This window comes from Polypterus senegalus, chromosome 9 (assembly GCF_016835505.1).
Source record: "Polypterus senegalus isolate Bchr_013 chromosome 9, ASM1683550v1, whole genome shotgun sequence".
Taxonomy (NCBI): Eukaryota; Metazoa; Chordata; class Cladistia; order Polypteriformes; family Polypteridae; genus Polypterus; species Polypterus senegalus.
In genome coordinates, this window is record NC_053162.1 from 95,164,553 (window position 1) to 95,182,649 (window position 18,097).

General features: G+C 34.9%; 1 protein-coding gene across 1 annotated transcript in view; it reads left to right on the top strand.

Moving 5' to 3' along the window:
* Positions 1-18,097, top strand: part of cdh13 (cadherin 13, H-cadherin (heart)) — a 1,331,220-nt gene that overhangs the window by 853,664 nt on the left and 459,459 nt on the right. The window contains exon 7 of the mRNA XM_039763495.1: positions 11,067-11,245. Coding sequence (XP_039619429.1) covers positions 11,067-11,245 — 179 coding nt within the window. The remainder of the gene's footprint in view (positions 1-11,066; positions 11,246-18,097) is intronic.

Sequence of the window (18,097 nt, forward strand, 5' to 3'; positions counted from 1 at the left end):
AGTAAGAACATAAAAACGGGGATAGTATATGCAACATTAAGACTGAATATTATTTTGTGTGAGCTTATTCATGCACACTAACAGAGGGCTGTTAATCTTTCAGTGTTCTCCCACTTTGACAAGTTTTCAGGGGAAAAAAAAATAAAAATCTGCTAATCAGTTAGTATTGCAGCAGTACTGGTAATTTGAAGTGTAACCTGTGATGGGGGTGCAGTTACAACACTGGTATTTTGGGTTAACCTTGGACTCAACAAGTAAGGTAAAATTCAGTAAGATGAAGTTGAGCTTTAATCAGATAAGGAAGAAAGGTCCCTGTTTTATTAAACTGAAACCCAGGAGAGTATACGATAGATAGATAGATAGATAGATAGATAGATAGATAGATAGATAGATAGATAGATAGATAGATAGATAGATAGATAGATACTTTATTAATCCCAAGGACTAATAACTTGTGCAGTAATAACATTTCACCATGATTTCAAGATTTTTTTAATAATGTACTAGGGGGCTTTACCCGCGTCTCTGCCACTTGTGTACTGTATTTGAATTTCACTTTCACTAAACAACAAATCTTTTAATTCTTGCGGATATGCCTCTTCATAGGGAAGAAACACTACAGGGTGGTCCAGATCTAATTATGCAGGTCCAGGTCGTCTGGATGACTTTGATTTATGCGGATACGATTCCAGTTCAGTGTGAAGGCGATTCTTCATGTCGTCAGTTTGCACACTTCTCAATGGTCTGGGATTTTTCAGGTGATTTTCTATGTAATAAACTTAAGTTATAGCGTAATGAAAATTGCATAATTAGATCTTGACCACTCTATACTTTTCCCTGATGGCAACACTAATTAGACGATCTACAAGTCTCCGACTTAAAGTTTAAATCCGAACAATATATTCAATCTCTTTTTGCTGTTCCATTATTTCACCAAGTAATAATTTCCATTTGTTTGCACTATTGCGATCTTTACTATCATTTTTTTGAGCCTTTCAAATTTTAGTACTTTCATTATCTTTAACCAGCTGTGCATGTGTATCATGCCAACGTTTTTGAATTCTTTACAACTTTCCGGGCATGGGTAAATCTCTTGGCACAAAGTCTCATCTCACGGGAAGTGAAAGTATCTCTCTGAAAAAGTCATGTGTCGTCCCAGGCTAAAAAGTCTCACCTTGTCCCAGGATTTTTTTACGTAATAGAGAGAAATAAATTGAATATTCTTAAGTGCCTTCTGTGTAATTGCAATGAATAAATCATACAAGGGGAGTGTCAGATTCCACTCTAGTGGAAGCTAAAAATGTAATTTTTAGTTGAACATGTTAATTTCAGGATTAACCTGTTTTCTGAGAATTTAGTCACAAAACAAGAGAGTTAAGACAACTTCTTGGCTTTCATCTTTTTTTTTTATTAATATATTTTTTATAATGTTTTGGCTTCTTATTGCATTTTTTTACCTATTGCTTTACCATAGTCCTTGAAGGGGTAGTGAAATGTTTCCTGTGCAAGGAGGTGACAGTGTTGTCATTATGACATATAGAAAAATCTATCTAATGACACATTTGTCACTTCTATAGTGTAATTTTTTTTATAAAAGCAGTTAATCACAGATTCTTTTACAGCTCATCATTTTATTTTCATTGGGCTATTTTGACAGCATTTATAAAATCTAGATTGTGTCTCCTGCAGTTCTCTTAATTACAAAAAGCAGCTTCACTATGTGAAGCAGTTTATGAAATATTCACCAAGTAAACATTCCTAATTCATATTTAAATGTATTAAAGGAACTGGTATGACTGGGGGAGCAATGCACATCTGGAAAGAAAGTATAGTGTATACTGCACTGTATTAGAGCAACACCAGGAGCAATTCTGTCAAGCAGTATAAATATTGGAATTTCAACTGAAAAATATGCGTTATATTTTTCTTATTCCCTATATAAAAAACATAATCCAAGGAGACCTCTGTGGTATCTGAAGCTGAAGTACTTTGCAAAACAGGTACAGTATAAATGAAATGTCATTTAAACAATATGGGCCTTTTTTTAAGTTGTTAAAAGTGTACACAAATGAAAGAAGGAAATTTTCAATCAAATGCTTTAATGTTGCCAAAAAAGATGTTTTTCAATAAAACTTTCCCTTGGTCATTAAATTTGTCCAACCAAAAGTATATTTGTCTAAGCTGGCAGCATTGCAGGTGGGTTTGAATTATACACTGATTTTTTTTATGAGAAATTAGATTTGTTATGAGCAGTTTGATAGGCAGTAATTTTAATGTTCATTCTGTCTTAACTGTCACATCTGACTACTTTAACTTTAAATTAAATATTGTGTGTATTTCTCCTGTAAAGTACAGTTTAATTTGTAGTTAAGTGCACTACTGTTAAGTAAGACAAGTGCTTTAATGAAACGATTTATCTTGCAAGCAGTCATCCTTATTAAATGCCTTTTACTGTATCATTACTCTTGGCTTCCTTTAAGACAGTTTCTGTAGCTGAGAAGCACAGATGCCTGTCCAATACTTTAATGACAGGAAATGTGAGTAATAATTTTAGGGTAAGTTGTTTAAATTACTGATTAGAAAGATTAGGGTAAACCCCAGACCATGGTTGTAGTACAGTAGATGATCAGTGGAAGTTTCAGCCAAATGATGTCAGGGGAAGATCAGAATATCCTCTTAATTTCTTTCATTTTGATTTTTTTGTCAGGCAATACAGGGGATCCAATAACTATGTTTTGTTTATTTTTATTTTTTATTTTTTTGATACAAAAAGGAATTATGTTTATCACTTACTAGGCTTCATAATGATTAACGAAGTTCCTTATATAACAAAATAATTTGATTACATATAATTACTGCTGGGCGGAACAGTGGTGCAGTGGGTAGCACTGCTGCCTCGCAGTAAGGAGACCTGGGTTCACTTCCCGGGTCCTCCCTGTGTGGAGTCTGCATGTTCTCCACGTGTCTGTGTAAGTTTCCTCCGGGTTCTCTGGTTTCCTCCCACAGTCCAAAGACATGCAGGTCAGGTGCCTTGGTGATTCTAAATTGTGTGTGTGTGTGCACACCATGCAGTGGGCTGGCATTTTGTTTCCTGCCTTGCACCCTGTGTTGGCTGGAATTGGCTTCAGCAGACCCCCGTGACCCTGTAGTTAGGATATAGTGGGTTGGATAATGGATGGATGGATAATTACTGCTTGAAATACTTTAACAGTATGTTGTTTCATTATTTACTATGGTTAAAAACATCACAACCATAGTTTTGAAAATAAATAGTGGGATGTATAAGCATGTCATGTAGGAAATAAACTCAGAAATCAAAAACTATTTTGTCATATGGACAATACATATATCATTCATTTGTAAATTTATTTGTATTTGCAATCACTGAATGTTTTGCATTTTGAAAGTATGTATTTTTTAATTGCTAAGCTAACATGCATAATCTCAGTATAGAAATATGGCTTTTTTACAGCACATTGTACGGCTTTTTTTCCTTCTTTTGCAAGCGCTTTTGTTTACTTTCTATTTATATAATTTTATTGAAACCTATGCATTTTTTGAAAGTTACCTGATTTTGCTAAAAGATAAAATTAACTATTCAGATTGTTTTATGAGGCTGATATCAATATTTGTTAAAAAAAAAATCTTTAGCTATGATTTATTAGAACAGTGTTTCCCAACCTCGGTCCTGGGGGCACACTGTGGCTGCAGGTTTTTGTTCCAACCAGCTTCTCTTTTTAATTTGACTCCTGGGCTAATTAAGTGATGTGTCATTTCCCAAGTTCTGTGTTTTGGGAACAATATAGAAATTAGAAAGTTAGGCAGAAGTTTGGTAATAAAACAAAAAACAAAAAACAAAAAAAAACAACTATATATATATATATATATATATATATATATATATATATATATATATATATATATATATATATATATATATATATATATATATATATATATATATAGATAGTGGAGGATTGCCAGCTTTCCATGCCAGTCCACACCCCCAGGCCGCTAGGAGGAACTCTCCCGACAGCAGGATCGTGCCCCGAGGTCCAGCAGGGCCTTATGGACCTTGTAGTGTTTATACACAGCCCTGCTGGATACCTTGGGGGCCACCGGGAGTCACTGTGGGGGGGCTTATGGGCTCTTTTGTGCCCTATGACCCAGGAGTAAGTCACGGTCACGTGATAGGAAGGAACAACGTGCTCCTGGGTTGAAGAAAAGGACTGTTTGCCCTGACCCGGAAGGAATAAGGAACTGTGGACTGTTGGGACAGGAACACCTCCGGGTCAGGGGCTATAAAAGGACAGTGCCTCAGTCCAGACGCTGAGCTGGAAGGTAGAGGAGCAAGTGTCTGGGCGAGGAGGAGAGAGAAAGAGAGATTATAGTGTTGTGTGGAAAAGAGTGTATTGTATATGAGTAGTGTGGAGGGTGCTTTGTGCACATTGTGTAAAGAAATAAAAAAGCATTGGACTTTTACCTGGTGTTGGGAATTCTACCTTAGGGTTCAAGTGAGCACTAGCGCCCCCTACTGCCACAATATATTAAAATGTACCAAACAGTTATATGGGAATAATGTATTTTTTTCTTTTTAACAATAGTTTCATCTTGATTTTCATTCTGCTTTTCTAGGTGTTCTAATGGTTTAATTAATTCATTATTTACTAATTAGTGGGTCTGATGCTAAAGTACTTTCAGCCTTTGATTATTCAGTGTTGTTTGCCAGCATGTCTGCTTTGCTGATTTTTAATTGTCATTAATAAGATACAACAAAAGGGGAAAACTGCACAGGGAAAGTGCAAAATACAATGAAATCAACAAAAGAGAGTAAAGCATTTAAATCAATAGCAAAAGCAGAAATATTTCTAAATGTCTTATAATTGTAAAAATCATGCTGCTGTGCTTTTCTGAATGTAGAATAAAAGAAAAATAATACCAGCTAATTAAATGAGATCAGTGTTGTCAGGTCTTGTCACTGATTAGGAATCTGGTTGGAACAAAAACCTACAGTCACAGTCTGCCTTAGGACCGAGGTTGGGAAACACTGTATTATTATACATTGCCATATCTACTCCAAAAACTAAAGATAGCCTCATTAATCTAATATACTCAAACTTGCTTGAAAACAGTTTCACAGTTTGTTGAATGGCTATAGATTTAGGAACAATATAAAAAGAAAAAAAAAGTTATTTTTGACAGCTAATGTAGATCCTGAAAATATTGCATTCTACATCATGTGTTAAGTTTACTTTTACCTTTTATGCTAAACACTGAACTTTATGGCATATCTTATATTTCTGTGTTTTGCCCATTTTTGTCAAAGGGGAAGAACACAACAGCGGTGACTAAGTCAACTTCTGGATAAAACAGCACAGCACATTTGTCTTTGGTGTCCAGTATATTGTAGCTGTAATGACTTATTTTTCTTCATTTTTTTTTTTTAAACAATCAATACCCCAGATGCAGTTTTACTCTTACTTAACTGTTGGCTTTAAGTAAAATGGCAGTTGTAAGTTAAACATAGCAAGCAACACAGGGAAGGGTTCAAAATGAAATAGTACCAGTAGGGACTTGGTACTGTGAAATGATGCAACTGGAACTACTTTCTGTAATACTAAATGAGTGAGCAGTTTGGAAATGATCCGGATATACACCATACAGTATGTTTTGGTATGATCAAAAAATATAGCAAGGGCAATAACTAGCATCATGAGAAAAAGCCTGCTTGGAAACAAAATGAAAATGTGTTCTTGGCCCCATCATTGCAAGTGCAAGCTGTTGGTTTTCTACCAAGTACTCTAATTTTTGCCCAAAGGTAGAATATGTTCATGTTACTTTTTAGGATAACATGAGAGAGTGAGACAATATTTCAAGCTATAACAGTGCTAATATTACCAGGTATAGTGTACTTTCAAGGATGTATTCTTGCTAGTGATGGTTTTAACTTCACACTCACTCAATATCTCTACATCTACGTACATCTTTCCTGAGTAGTTGTTTTGACAAACATGTGATGACATTATCATGACTTAAAAAAAATCCTTAAAATTTGATTTGATATTATTTGCAAAAAACAGCATATATACGGTATACTGTACCTTTCTCTGTGAATTCCTGAATTGAGACACAAAAACTTAAGAGGTGACAATGTTCTCTGAGCATAATTGTCAAATAATTGTTGGTGTTTTTTTTTTTTTTTCCACCTCTCACACAACCCCCAACCAAGTTGGTCTGGTGGTGTATATCTACAGCACCTTAGTTTACTTCATATCCTATTTCATTCTCCATGGTTTCAACTCACATCACAAAAATTTACAATCCTCTTGGTTAAGGTACTTTATGAGGGGTTGGCTCCTGTCTTGTGACTAATTCTGCATCGGGAGGCTTCAATTCCCTGTGAGCCTAAAATGGAAAATTGTATCCAGAAAACAAATGAATGCATGGCCAAGAGTAAAGTATGCACAGATGTTTTTGGTTCACATTCCATGAGGTGTGAATTACCAATCACATACTTTTCATATTTTTCAGGATAACTATAAATGATGTTCCTAGACAGTGTTTAAGGATGAGTGAACTGGTGTTAGAGATATTAAGTTTTCATTAACCACTGTGTATCAACCAGAATCAGCATTAATGTAATTAGAGAAAAACTGGTACCTATGGTAGGAAGTAGATTTTCATAATTTATTTTTTTTGGTAACACTTTAGTATAGGTACTGCAAAAATGCATCTATCACTCATTTACTATTATGTCATAAGACCTTAATATACAATTTTTCTGTGTCTTCATAACACTTTCAAAGCAACAGTAAAGTGTTTATTCATCTCTACGGTGTAGCCTGCTAACAAAACATCACTTTGTTGTGCTCTGAGGTGGCTTGACTGAGACGCATTTCCCTCGTGATTACATATTTAGTATAAGACCTGTAAATTCTTCATATTAACTAATAATTTTGCCATCATGTCAATATGCACAGTGATGATTTATAAGCGGTTATGAAGACCAAAAGAACCCTTTATGGTCTTGTTAGTAAGTAATTAAATAAGTAACGTATATACTCATGTATAAGTTTGGTCTTTTAAACATCTTCTTGCCTCCTCCAATCTAGCATCAGTTTCTCAGACGCATCGAATTTTGTTGTAGCAGCACAGTTACCAATTTCTTTTGCTACTTCAACAACGTTTAATTTAAAACCAGCTTCATAATTTCTTCTGATGGAACGACCTATAGTAGATAAGAGATGCTCTTACGATAAAGGTGTATGAAGGTGTGAGATACAAAAAACACAAATCACTGCAATAGTTGCTTTGTAATAGTTTGGGTATTACTGTGTGGTCACGTAGGCGCAATACAGAGAGAGAGAGGTTAGGAGCATGCACTGATACAGCATATTGCTGCACCCACATAGAAACAAAAAGCAGTGTTCTTCGTGGTTACTCTCTCAGGTGGGCGTTAGCATATCATAATCTTTTGGACCAATTGTGTGAGTTTTCCGCATTCGACTTATACGACCAACATTATAAAATATCAGAAATGAAACTGTAAAATCAAGCCCAGACTTATCCGTGAATATATATTTTATATTTTATATATTATTTGAATGACAAATTGGACTGGACTGCCAATACTGATGCTCTATGTAAGAAAGCTCAGAGCAGAATATACTTTCTGAGAAGGTTGGCATCCTTCAACATCTGCAGTAAGATGCTGCAGATGTTCTACCAGATGGTTGTGGCGAGTGCCCTCTTCTACGCGGTGGTGTGCTGGGGTGGCAGCATAAAGATGAAAGACGCCTCACGCCTGGACAAACTTGTTAAGAAGGCAGGCTCCATTGTAGGATTAAAGTTGGACAGTTTAACATCTGTGGCAGAGCGACGGGCACTAAGCAAACTCCTGTCAATCATGAATAATCCACTGCATCCACTTAACAGTGTCATCTCCAGACAGAAGAGTAGCTTCAGTGACAGACTTTTGTCACTGTCCTGCTCCACTGACAGACTAAAGAGATCGTTCCTCCCCCACACTATGCGACTCTTCAATTCCACCCGGGGGAGTAAATGCGAACATTAATTTTATTTTAATTCTTTTCATTTTTATTACTATTTAATTTAATATTGTTTCTTTGTATCAGTATACTGCTGCTGGATTATGTGAATTTCCCCTTGGGATTAATAAAGTATCTATCTATCTATCTATCTATCTATCTATCTATCTATCTATCTATCTATCTATCTATCTATCTATCTATCTATCTATCTATCTATCTATCTATCTATCTATCTATCTATCTATCTATTTATATATGGTAATTGATGCATTTTTTGTAGTGCCTAAACCAGTGTTACCTTTTCTTTAAATTCTGCAAAAGGAAAAAGGACAACTAAGTTATTCTTCTTGTGGCATGTGATGCCATTGTTCATATTTCCTATAGATATCAAAGCAAGACTTGTGTTCTGTTCTTCTGACAGAGGACATGTAATCCAGACATTTCAAGTCTTTTACATTGCTTCTCCAATTTATGGAGAAATACAGTATACCACACTATACAATAATGCAGATTGATAAAAAAGAATAATTTTGCTCCATCATTCACATCACTAATCAGTATTGTACTGGTTCTGAAAAAAGGCCATTTATTTACCTTAAACAATTTTCTTATTTTTCTAACACGGAAGAAGACTATCAAAACATTATGCACATTCTGTAAATAAGCTTGTCCCTCACACAGCTTCTTATAAGTTCTTTTCTACAAAATGCTATTAAAAACAGCAGTAATTATATGGCTACCTACCCTATAGCAATTGGTCACCTTTCTGTCTGCCCCCTTAATTACACACTGAATAGAGAACATCACACTGCCCTCTGGAGATCATGACTCACGATTTACTTTTGTCACCATTGCTCCTTTCTAACCAAAGTAAAAACAAAAAGTAAAAAGAACAGCAGACAATTTATGATTTTAACTGTTTTTAAATTGCATAGTCCAGCACAGGCTTACTAGGCTTGTGAGATTGGCATGATTGCCTCTGGAGCAGGTTAGGAAACAAACCCCTGACATGATATCAGGTCATCACTGAGTTTAATCAAAATCTTGTCCACTTTAGCTCACATTGCATGAGTATAATTAAACAAATACAGTGGTGTGAAAAACTATTTGCCCACTTCCTGATTTCTTATTCTTTTGCATGTTTGTCACACAAAATGTTTCTGATCATCAAACACATTTAACCATTAGTCAAATACAACACAAGTAAACACAAAATGCAGTTTTTAAATGATGGTTTTATTATTTAGGAGAAAAAATCCAAACCTACATAGCCCTGTGTGAAAAGTAATTGCCCCTTGTTAAAAATAACCTAACGGTGGTGTATCACACCGGAGTTCAATTTCCCGTAGCCACTCCCAGGCCTAATTACTGCCACACCTGTTTCAATCAAGAAATCACTTAAATAGGAGCTGCCTGACACAGAGAAGTAGACCAAAAGCACCTCAAAAGCTAGACATCATGCCAAGATCCAAAGAAATTCAGGAACAAATGAGAACAGAAGTAATTGAGATCTATCAGTCTGGTAAAGGTTATAAAGCCATTTCTAAAGCTTTGGGACTCCAGCGAACCACAGTGAGAGCCATTATCCACAAATGGCAAAAACATGGAACAGTGGTGAACCTTCCCAGGAGTGGGCGGCCGACCAAAATTACCCCAAGAGCGCAGAGACGACTCATCCGAGAGGTCACAAAAGACCCCAGGACAACGTCTAAAGAACTGCAGGCCTCACTTGCCTCAATTAAGGTCAGTGTTCACGACTCCACCATAAGAAAGAGACTGGACAAAAACGGCCTGCATGGCAGATTTCCAAGACGCAAACCACTGTGAAGCAAAAAGAACATTAGGGCTCGTCTCAATTTTGCTAAGAAACATCTCAATGATTGCCAAGACTTTTGGGAAAATACCTTGTGGACTGATGAGACAAAAGTTGAACTTTTGGAAGGCAAATGTCCTGTTACATCTGGCGTAAAAGGAACACAGCATTTCAGAAAAAGAACATCATACCAACAGTAAAATATGGTGGTGGTAGTGTGATGGTCTGGGGTTGTTTTGCTGCTTCAGGACCTGGAAGGCTTGTTGTGATAGATGGAACCATGAATTCTACTGTCTACCAAAAAATCCTGAAGGAGAATGTCCGGCCATCTGTTCGTCAACTCAAGCTGAAGCGATCTTGGGTGCTGCAACAGGACAATGATCCAAAACACACCAGCAAATCCACCTCTGAATGGCTGAAGAAAAACAAAATGAAGACTTTGGAGTGGCCTAGTCAAAGTCCTGACCTAAATCCAATTGAGATGCTATGGCATGACCTTAAAAAGGCGGTTCATGCTAGAAAACCCTCAAATATAGCTGAATTACAACAATTCTGCAAAGATGAGTGGGCCACAATTCCTCCAGAGCTCTGTAAAAGACTCATTGCAAGTTATCGCAAACGCTTGATTGCAGTTATTGCTGCTAAGGGTGGCCCAACCAGTTATTAGGTTCAGGGGGCAATTACTTTTTCACACAGGGCCATGTAGGTTTGGATTTTTTTTTCTCCCTAAATAATAAAAACCATCATTTAAAAACTGCATTTTGTGTTTACTTGTGTTATATTTGACTAATGGTTAAATGTGTTTGATGATCAGAAACATTTTGTGTGACAAACATGCAAAAGAATAAGAAATCAGGAAGGGGGCAAATAGTTTTTCACACCACTGTATCTATACCTTCATATATATTTAATAACATCCCACAGCATTTACTGATCCAAAGATACAGTACAATTGTATACATACTCCATGTTTAAAATTGGCACATAATTGTTGTTTAAATAGAGAGATGACTGTAATTTTGTTTAAGGCTAAAATTTCACCAGCAGAATGTTTAGTGTCCCCCTTCTCTAAAGCCCAACCAAAGCTGTACATGTTGACTTTTAAAAATTTTGTAATATAACCTGATTTTATTTAAAACAAATCTTTTTTGGATAAAGTTACCCACTTGATATGTAATAGATAAATGTATTATTATTTTTAGGAACAACTGTGATGCGCATGACAGCTCACGATGCTGATGATTCAAACACTGACAATGCAGCTCTTCGATACAACATTGTGAAGCAGACCCCTGACAAGCCTTCACCAAATATGTTCTATATTGATCCTGAAAAGGGAGATATTGTCACAGTAGTATCACCTTCATTACTCGACAGGGAGGTAAGCTACAGTTATAAATATTAAACTTTGTTGACTGAGTTTTACTTAAAATATGCAAATTGTTCAGTGTATAAGAAATTTATATTATGTATATGTGGATTTTGCCAAATTGTGTTTTGAATTTAGTACACTTTTGTTTTCAAAGAAAGTCACAGAAAAATATTTTGCACTGCTAATTGAGATGTTTATTGATGTTAATTGCAGCAATGAAATTATCTATCGGCCGATTGGATGTCTACATCTGATTGCTACCTCCTTTTTCAAAAGATATTACGTGTATGACAACAAATTTTGCCTTTACTAAGCATTAGCACTACTAATTCCCTTCTGCATGTTACAATATTATGATATAAAGTTAAATTGCTTTTTTCCTTTTAAAATAACATTATCATAGAAATCTTTTAATTTTGCCTGAGGGAATGACAATGATAATAGACATAAGTGCTGGGGCAAAAAGTATTTGACAGAGAACAGAAAGATCGAATTAAGTGTAATGCAGCAGGATTATGTGGGTTGCATTTACAAATGTGTTTAATGGTGTGATGGACACTATTTATCACTGACATGCACACACAAGCTTTTAAAGTACATGCATGCTCATGTGACAATCAATCTAATTAGAATCAAGGTTATACCTTTCAGCATATTAAGTACCTAGAGGATTTTTATACATAACTGTTTACCTATCAACTGAAATGTCATGTATAACATGTACTTTTATCAATTTGTAATTGTTTTTAAGCATAAATAACATTCTTATCAGTAGTGATAAAAGATTAAGTTTCTTTTTCCTTTGTTGTTTTGGGTATATTTTACCATACTGACATGAATGTTGGTTTGGTAAACCAAATTACTCTTTAAATGAAACTAAAATGATAGGCATTTTGTAGAATTAATGAGATTTAACAATTCTGAATACATTCCATGTTTGAATGGAAAAGAAGTGGTCTGAATATTAACTCCTACAGCTTTCATTTATTTAGCTTTTTTTACACAATGCTTGAAATGTATGCATTTTAGCATTTGTGTCAGTGTTGCGTACGTCTACATGTATGTGCACTTTTCTGTTCTATGTTATAATAAAACTAACGGGCAAACAAAACTAAACAAGAAATGTGTTTGCTGAAAGGCAGTCAGGACACTGCACAGCATGCTTTCTTTTAATGGAACTGGCAGTTGTTAGCACCTGTGACATGTCACCAGATGGCTCCACACCATCCTTTTCATTAAATTATAATAACACTGTGTAGTTGGATGTCTATGTAAATATGATGTCTTTTATTACTACTAGCTATGTTTTCTATAATTTAGGCTAATATTCGTTTACTAGAACTCCTTACTCTTGAACATTCAACATACATTAGAATGCCCATCAGTAAAACATTCCAACCTCATGTCATATCATTGCTTCCTACTGACTGACCTTGGCTTTTGTTGATGGTCATTGCAAAACATCAGTTTTCGCAGAAAAATGTGTGGTTTTGATTTGAAACAGCTAATTAGTAGCAATAATAGGAATTTGTTGGTATAATCTTAATTTAATGTTTTAATTTGTAATCTTGCACCATTAAAATGTTTTGGTGGGATTAGATCAAAATCAATATACACTGAAATGTGTTTTTTTGTAACATATTACATACAGCATTGGCATTTTCAGGCTGCACATTAACTTGGCCCATGCATTAAATTGAACATTATGCGTATTGTACAGAAACGAAAAGGTGAAAAGAATTCATTTTGTGAACTGTGTGCAAGTTCCACCTTCGCTATGTTCCATCTGTAGGTGGCCTCTTTTACTGAGCTTCGCATGTGTTTAAACTGAACAAGGCATGCTGTTGCTCCTTGCTTGTGTTGTACACAGGGCTTGAAGTTGTTCCGGTTCATCACCTTCTCTCTTATATTAAAGGGGACAACCCAGTTCTCTACAATGTTGCATGTATTTTACCACCAAGGTTGAAATCCACCCCCCCATGCCCTTTCTCCCTCCTCATACCCTTCCTTTCTTCAAAATATAGGTGTATTATTGCATTTGATAATCCAAGGAGGACATTGGCACCCCCAGGGGGGAATTTGTATGTTACGTATATAATATTGAAAGGAGTAAGAAGCCAACGGAATAGGGAGTACTGCGTTTTGATCCTTCCACTTCACTTCTGCTGCCTGCCTTAGTTTGCCTTAATTTGTAAGCCCCATTTCTCTACGCAATTCCTTCTCAGTGCTCACTGGAAACAAGGATGTGACACCTTATGAAAGCATACTTACTACAGTATTATTATCAAGAAATATTGAGTAATAAAACAGGGAGGCTAATTCTCTATAGCCTCGTAAAATATCAATGAAATCCGTCAAAAAACATGAGTGTGCCTCTGTTTTCAAGTCCTTGACATTGCCTCTTCTTCAGCCATTTGTGCACCTTATTTTTTTAGAGCAGCTGTTCGTGTGGCCTGTCAATCGCTTCTGCTAGGGCATTTGTTTGCAGAAAAGTGCAATGCAGTGCAGATTCTTACCGATCAGCATGCTATTAATGAATATTAACAATGAAAAAAAAAAAAACAATCGACAAATAAACACTGGTCGGTGTTTCAATCTTCAATCAAATCAGCCAAAGCATTTTTGAGATTTTTCAATTATTTTGTTTTTCTGTTTTGTGGGAGGGGATTTACCCCTAAATACTGATATATTGAAATATCCTATTTTATAAGATACCTACTGCTAAATTTCAGTTATTTAACTAAACAGGAAATAGTGCTTTTGTTGATGAGTGGGTGAGTTAATATTGCTGTTTATATATATATATATATATATATATATATATATATATATATACACATATATTCATATATATATGCATATATATAAAGAGCAATAAGTATATAAGTTATGTGTATATACTTATATATACAGTATACTGTATATACAGTGTATATATATATATATATATATATATATATATATATATATATATATATATATATATATATATATATATATATATATATATATATATATATATATATAATGTGTGTGTGTGTGTGTTTATGGGGGAGCAAGCGTGGCCGGAACGTTACCTCCCCCGGGATGCTAGATGGCAACCCCCTGGATTACAGCGGTGCCTTGGACTCCCGCAGGGCTTCATGGGAGTTGGAGTTTGGTGCAGCCCTGATGGAATCTGCAGGTGCTGTCAGGGGGTGCTGCAGTAGAAGCTGCTGAGCCCTTATGGGCAGTTTTTCTGACACACCCTGAAGTACTGCTGGAAATGAGTCATCAAGCACCTGGAGCACTTCTAGGTGCTTTATAATTTGAGTCACTACTCGTGGAGCCAGAATCGGGAGGAGGAACAATGAAGCTTGACCTGAAGATTGGAGGAGAAAGGAGAAAGGAGAAAAGAGAAAACAAAGAGTTTCCCACAAGGAAATAAAATTAAAAAAAAAAATAAAAATATATATATATATATATATATGTTACAGGTAAAGTTCATGCTATCCAACAGACCTAGGTAAAGCTGGAATTGGAAATAACATTTTGTTAAAAATGGGCTTTTCCGGGTGGATAAACCTAAGATTACCCAGGCAAAGTTAGAAACTTATGTTTTATTCCAACTTTACCCAGGTCTTTTGAATAATGCAAGTGTTACCTGAGTAATGCTAGATTTATCCAATTTTTTTTCTTTATGGGTAACTATATATATATATATATATATATATATATATATATATATATGTGTGTGTATAGATATCATTTCCGGCGCCGCATCCGAGTGGCAGCCTTTCCAGCAGCTCCGTATACGACTTTATCTTTTTACCTTTTTATCTCTATTTTCTCTATTTCACTGATCACTTCTACCACTTTCTTTTATGTGGAATTGCTCCCTGGACACTTTTTACACATTTTTACTATTTTACTATTTTTTTTGTGAATTTCCCCTTGGGATTAATAAAGTATCTATCTATCTATCTATCTATCTATCTATCTATCTATCTATCTATCTATCTATCTATCTATCTATCTATCTATCTATCTATCTATCTATCTATCTATCTATCTATCTATCTATATATATATATATATAGTATGTGAATTTCCCCTTGGGGATTAATAAAGTATCTGTCTGTCTGTCTGTCTATGAGAGAGATTTACATTGCCTTTGCTTGTGTAGCAATCTTTCAAGTAACTAAAAAGTACAAGCAGCATTCATAAAATAAAAAATAACGAAATATTCTCAATAGTTTTTTCTCTGTGCTCTGTTGCACTCACTTTCACACAGCTTCCCAAAATCTCAACTGTCACACAGAACTGACCTCAATTCCATTTTCATTGCATTTGCAGTTTCAATTAAAATGGTTGTGACCTCTAGTGAGAGACTGACATTTTTACGGTTTTAAGTGTGCGAATAACATACTGCTTGGCAAACTTACTAATCCACCCAAAGTAAAGGAGATGACAAATAGAAGGGCAAACAGATTCTGTACTTAGATTCTTTGCTTTTGACATGTGAAGTAGCATTTTTCCATTTTAGTATGTCCTTAATATAAAGTTATTTATTTAATAGAAAATGTTATTTTAAAATTCAATTTGTTCATGATACACTTTGTATATACAGAGTTTGATAATACTTTCTGTTCACTTAGCATAATGAATATATATCAGATGCTGGTTATTGTTATAAAAATTAATCTAGAAATGATATTAATCAAATAAATATTGCAATGTAAGTAAGTGCTTGCAGTTTAAAATCTACAAGCAGAGAGACTGAGAAATTATGGGTTTATTTATAGTAGACAACTACATAGTTTTCTTGGTCTTTTAGGAATATTTTCAGTATTTTAGGGTGAGATGCATAGACCACAGATTGTGTAAATTTGAAATACTTTTAATTAGAGCTGCTGATTAATCATTGTTTACACATGCAAATAACGCACACAAATTCTGCAGTTACATTTTTTAAACAATCCCTAGATGTGTTATTGAATCTGATTAATTTGAATGCACTTCACACTGTGTTAGTGAACCAGCACCAAATATATCCAAGTCTATAAAAAGTAGTAGTGAGCCACCAGCGCTTGATCAGTTCCTGTGTTGTTTCTTAATAATCTTCATTCACACACACGCCAGTAATGTTGATAGACCTCCCTTATAGCACAGGATTGTCCTATACTGGAATCAATAAAATGCTGCATACCATATATAATCAATAGAGAAATGATTTCTCACATATTTTCACAAACACCATTTAATATATATACTAGCTCTTCAAACTGCTGAGATTAACATAAGAACATTTAATATCAAAAAGGTTAAACAAGCAGAGTAAATGAGTTTCATTTTTGTATTGTATCAACATTGCAGATGTACAAGCACTGCTTGCTAAGAGAGAGTGTGCATTAGCATCAAATTTGCTTTTATGCTGCATTCATACATACATCACCAGTTTAAATATATATATATTGGAACATCCACAACTAAGACAGTACATACGGTGTAAGCATTACTATGATGATGTCTGTTATTCCAAGTCTGCCTATAAAAGAGGCTGTAGAGGTATAGAATGTCAGTGGATCAGCCCTGTCACTGGCGACGTATTCAGCTGCCCATGAATGGATATCTGGCCTGAATCAGCATGGTGCAGGTGTTAACCATGTCTGAGCGGCTAAAGAACAGATGACATGGAGAGAAATCGCTTGATTCCTGATATCTCACTCAGACATCTCCAAAAGCAGACATGGCATATTGTTGTTTAATTATTCTTTTATAATTCATAAATGATACATTCCATGACAATGTGCAATTTTAAAAAATTCTAAATAAATAACTTTATCAGATACATATTGAGATGTCTTTTTCAGTCTAATTTTTACTATTTAAAATCCTAATCTATACACATTTTCAATGTAATTAATGACGACTTCTCTCCAGGTCATGGCTGTAGAGCTGGCTCACGTGTATCATGCAGTTAAGCCTAATCTGAGCTCTAACAGTGACAATTGTGCACAAAAGCTGAACCATGATTATATTTTTTTATTAATATTGTTTTGTATGTTCTCTTGCAACAGAGCAGTTCGACCCATACACATTTGCAAGTGATTATTAAAATTGTTTTGCATTAGAATTTAATGACAGAACTATTTCTGAATTACAGAAGAAATATTAATATGCTTGATGGAAATACAATAAATTGTGAATAATGTGCAGTTAGTTTTGATTAAAACATTTAATTGCATTTAATTTTTTTAACTGAATAGCTGCCTTACTTTTAATTAATGGACAATTTAATAGTTTTGGAATTTTCTGGTCTTTTCCATTTTTTGTACAATTCATTTATTTGGTTAGATAGTGTTTCTATAAAGATTGTGTTTAGTCATAAAATCCATTGGCGTTATGTTTATCTTGCTCTATTTGCACTTTTCCAAGAGTTTTTCTCACCTTCCTGCCAGGTTTATGATTCCACAGATCAATTCTATGTCTTGACCTTTGGAAGGCTTTATGTGAGACTGGATTTTTCCTGATAAATTAAAATTCATTTGAGGTGGTCTGTGCTTGATCCTCTCTAGGGAAGAGATAAAGTTTGTGGATGACGTTACCAAATGCTTCCTGCTGTTGCCTTTCGGTTCCTTCTGACAGTAAAACAAAAGTCAGCGAAATTCTCAAGTAGTGGAATATATCTCATCATATGCTACCTTTTGGACAACATTCACATGACCTGAAACCTGTTGATAACCTTTCTGCTCTCGGGATAGTGAAACAATTTAACTATGAAAAAAATCATAAACTCAACGTGTGGATCAACATAAGATAAGAAGGTAAAGGTTGATTTGCCACAGAGACCTGACCTTGTTTATAACCTGTAACTGATAT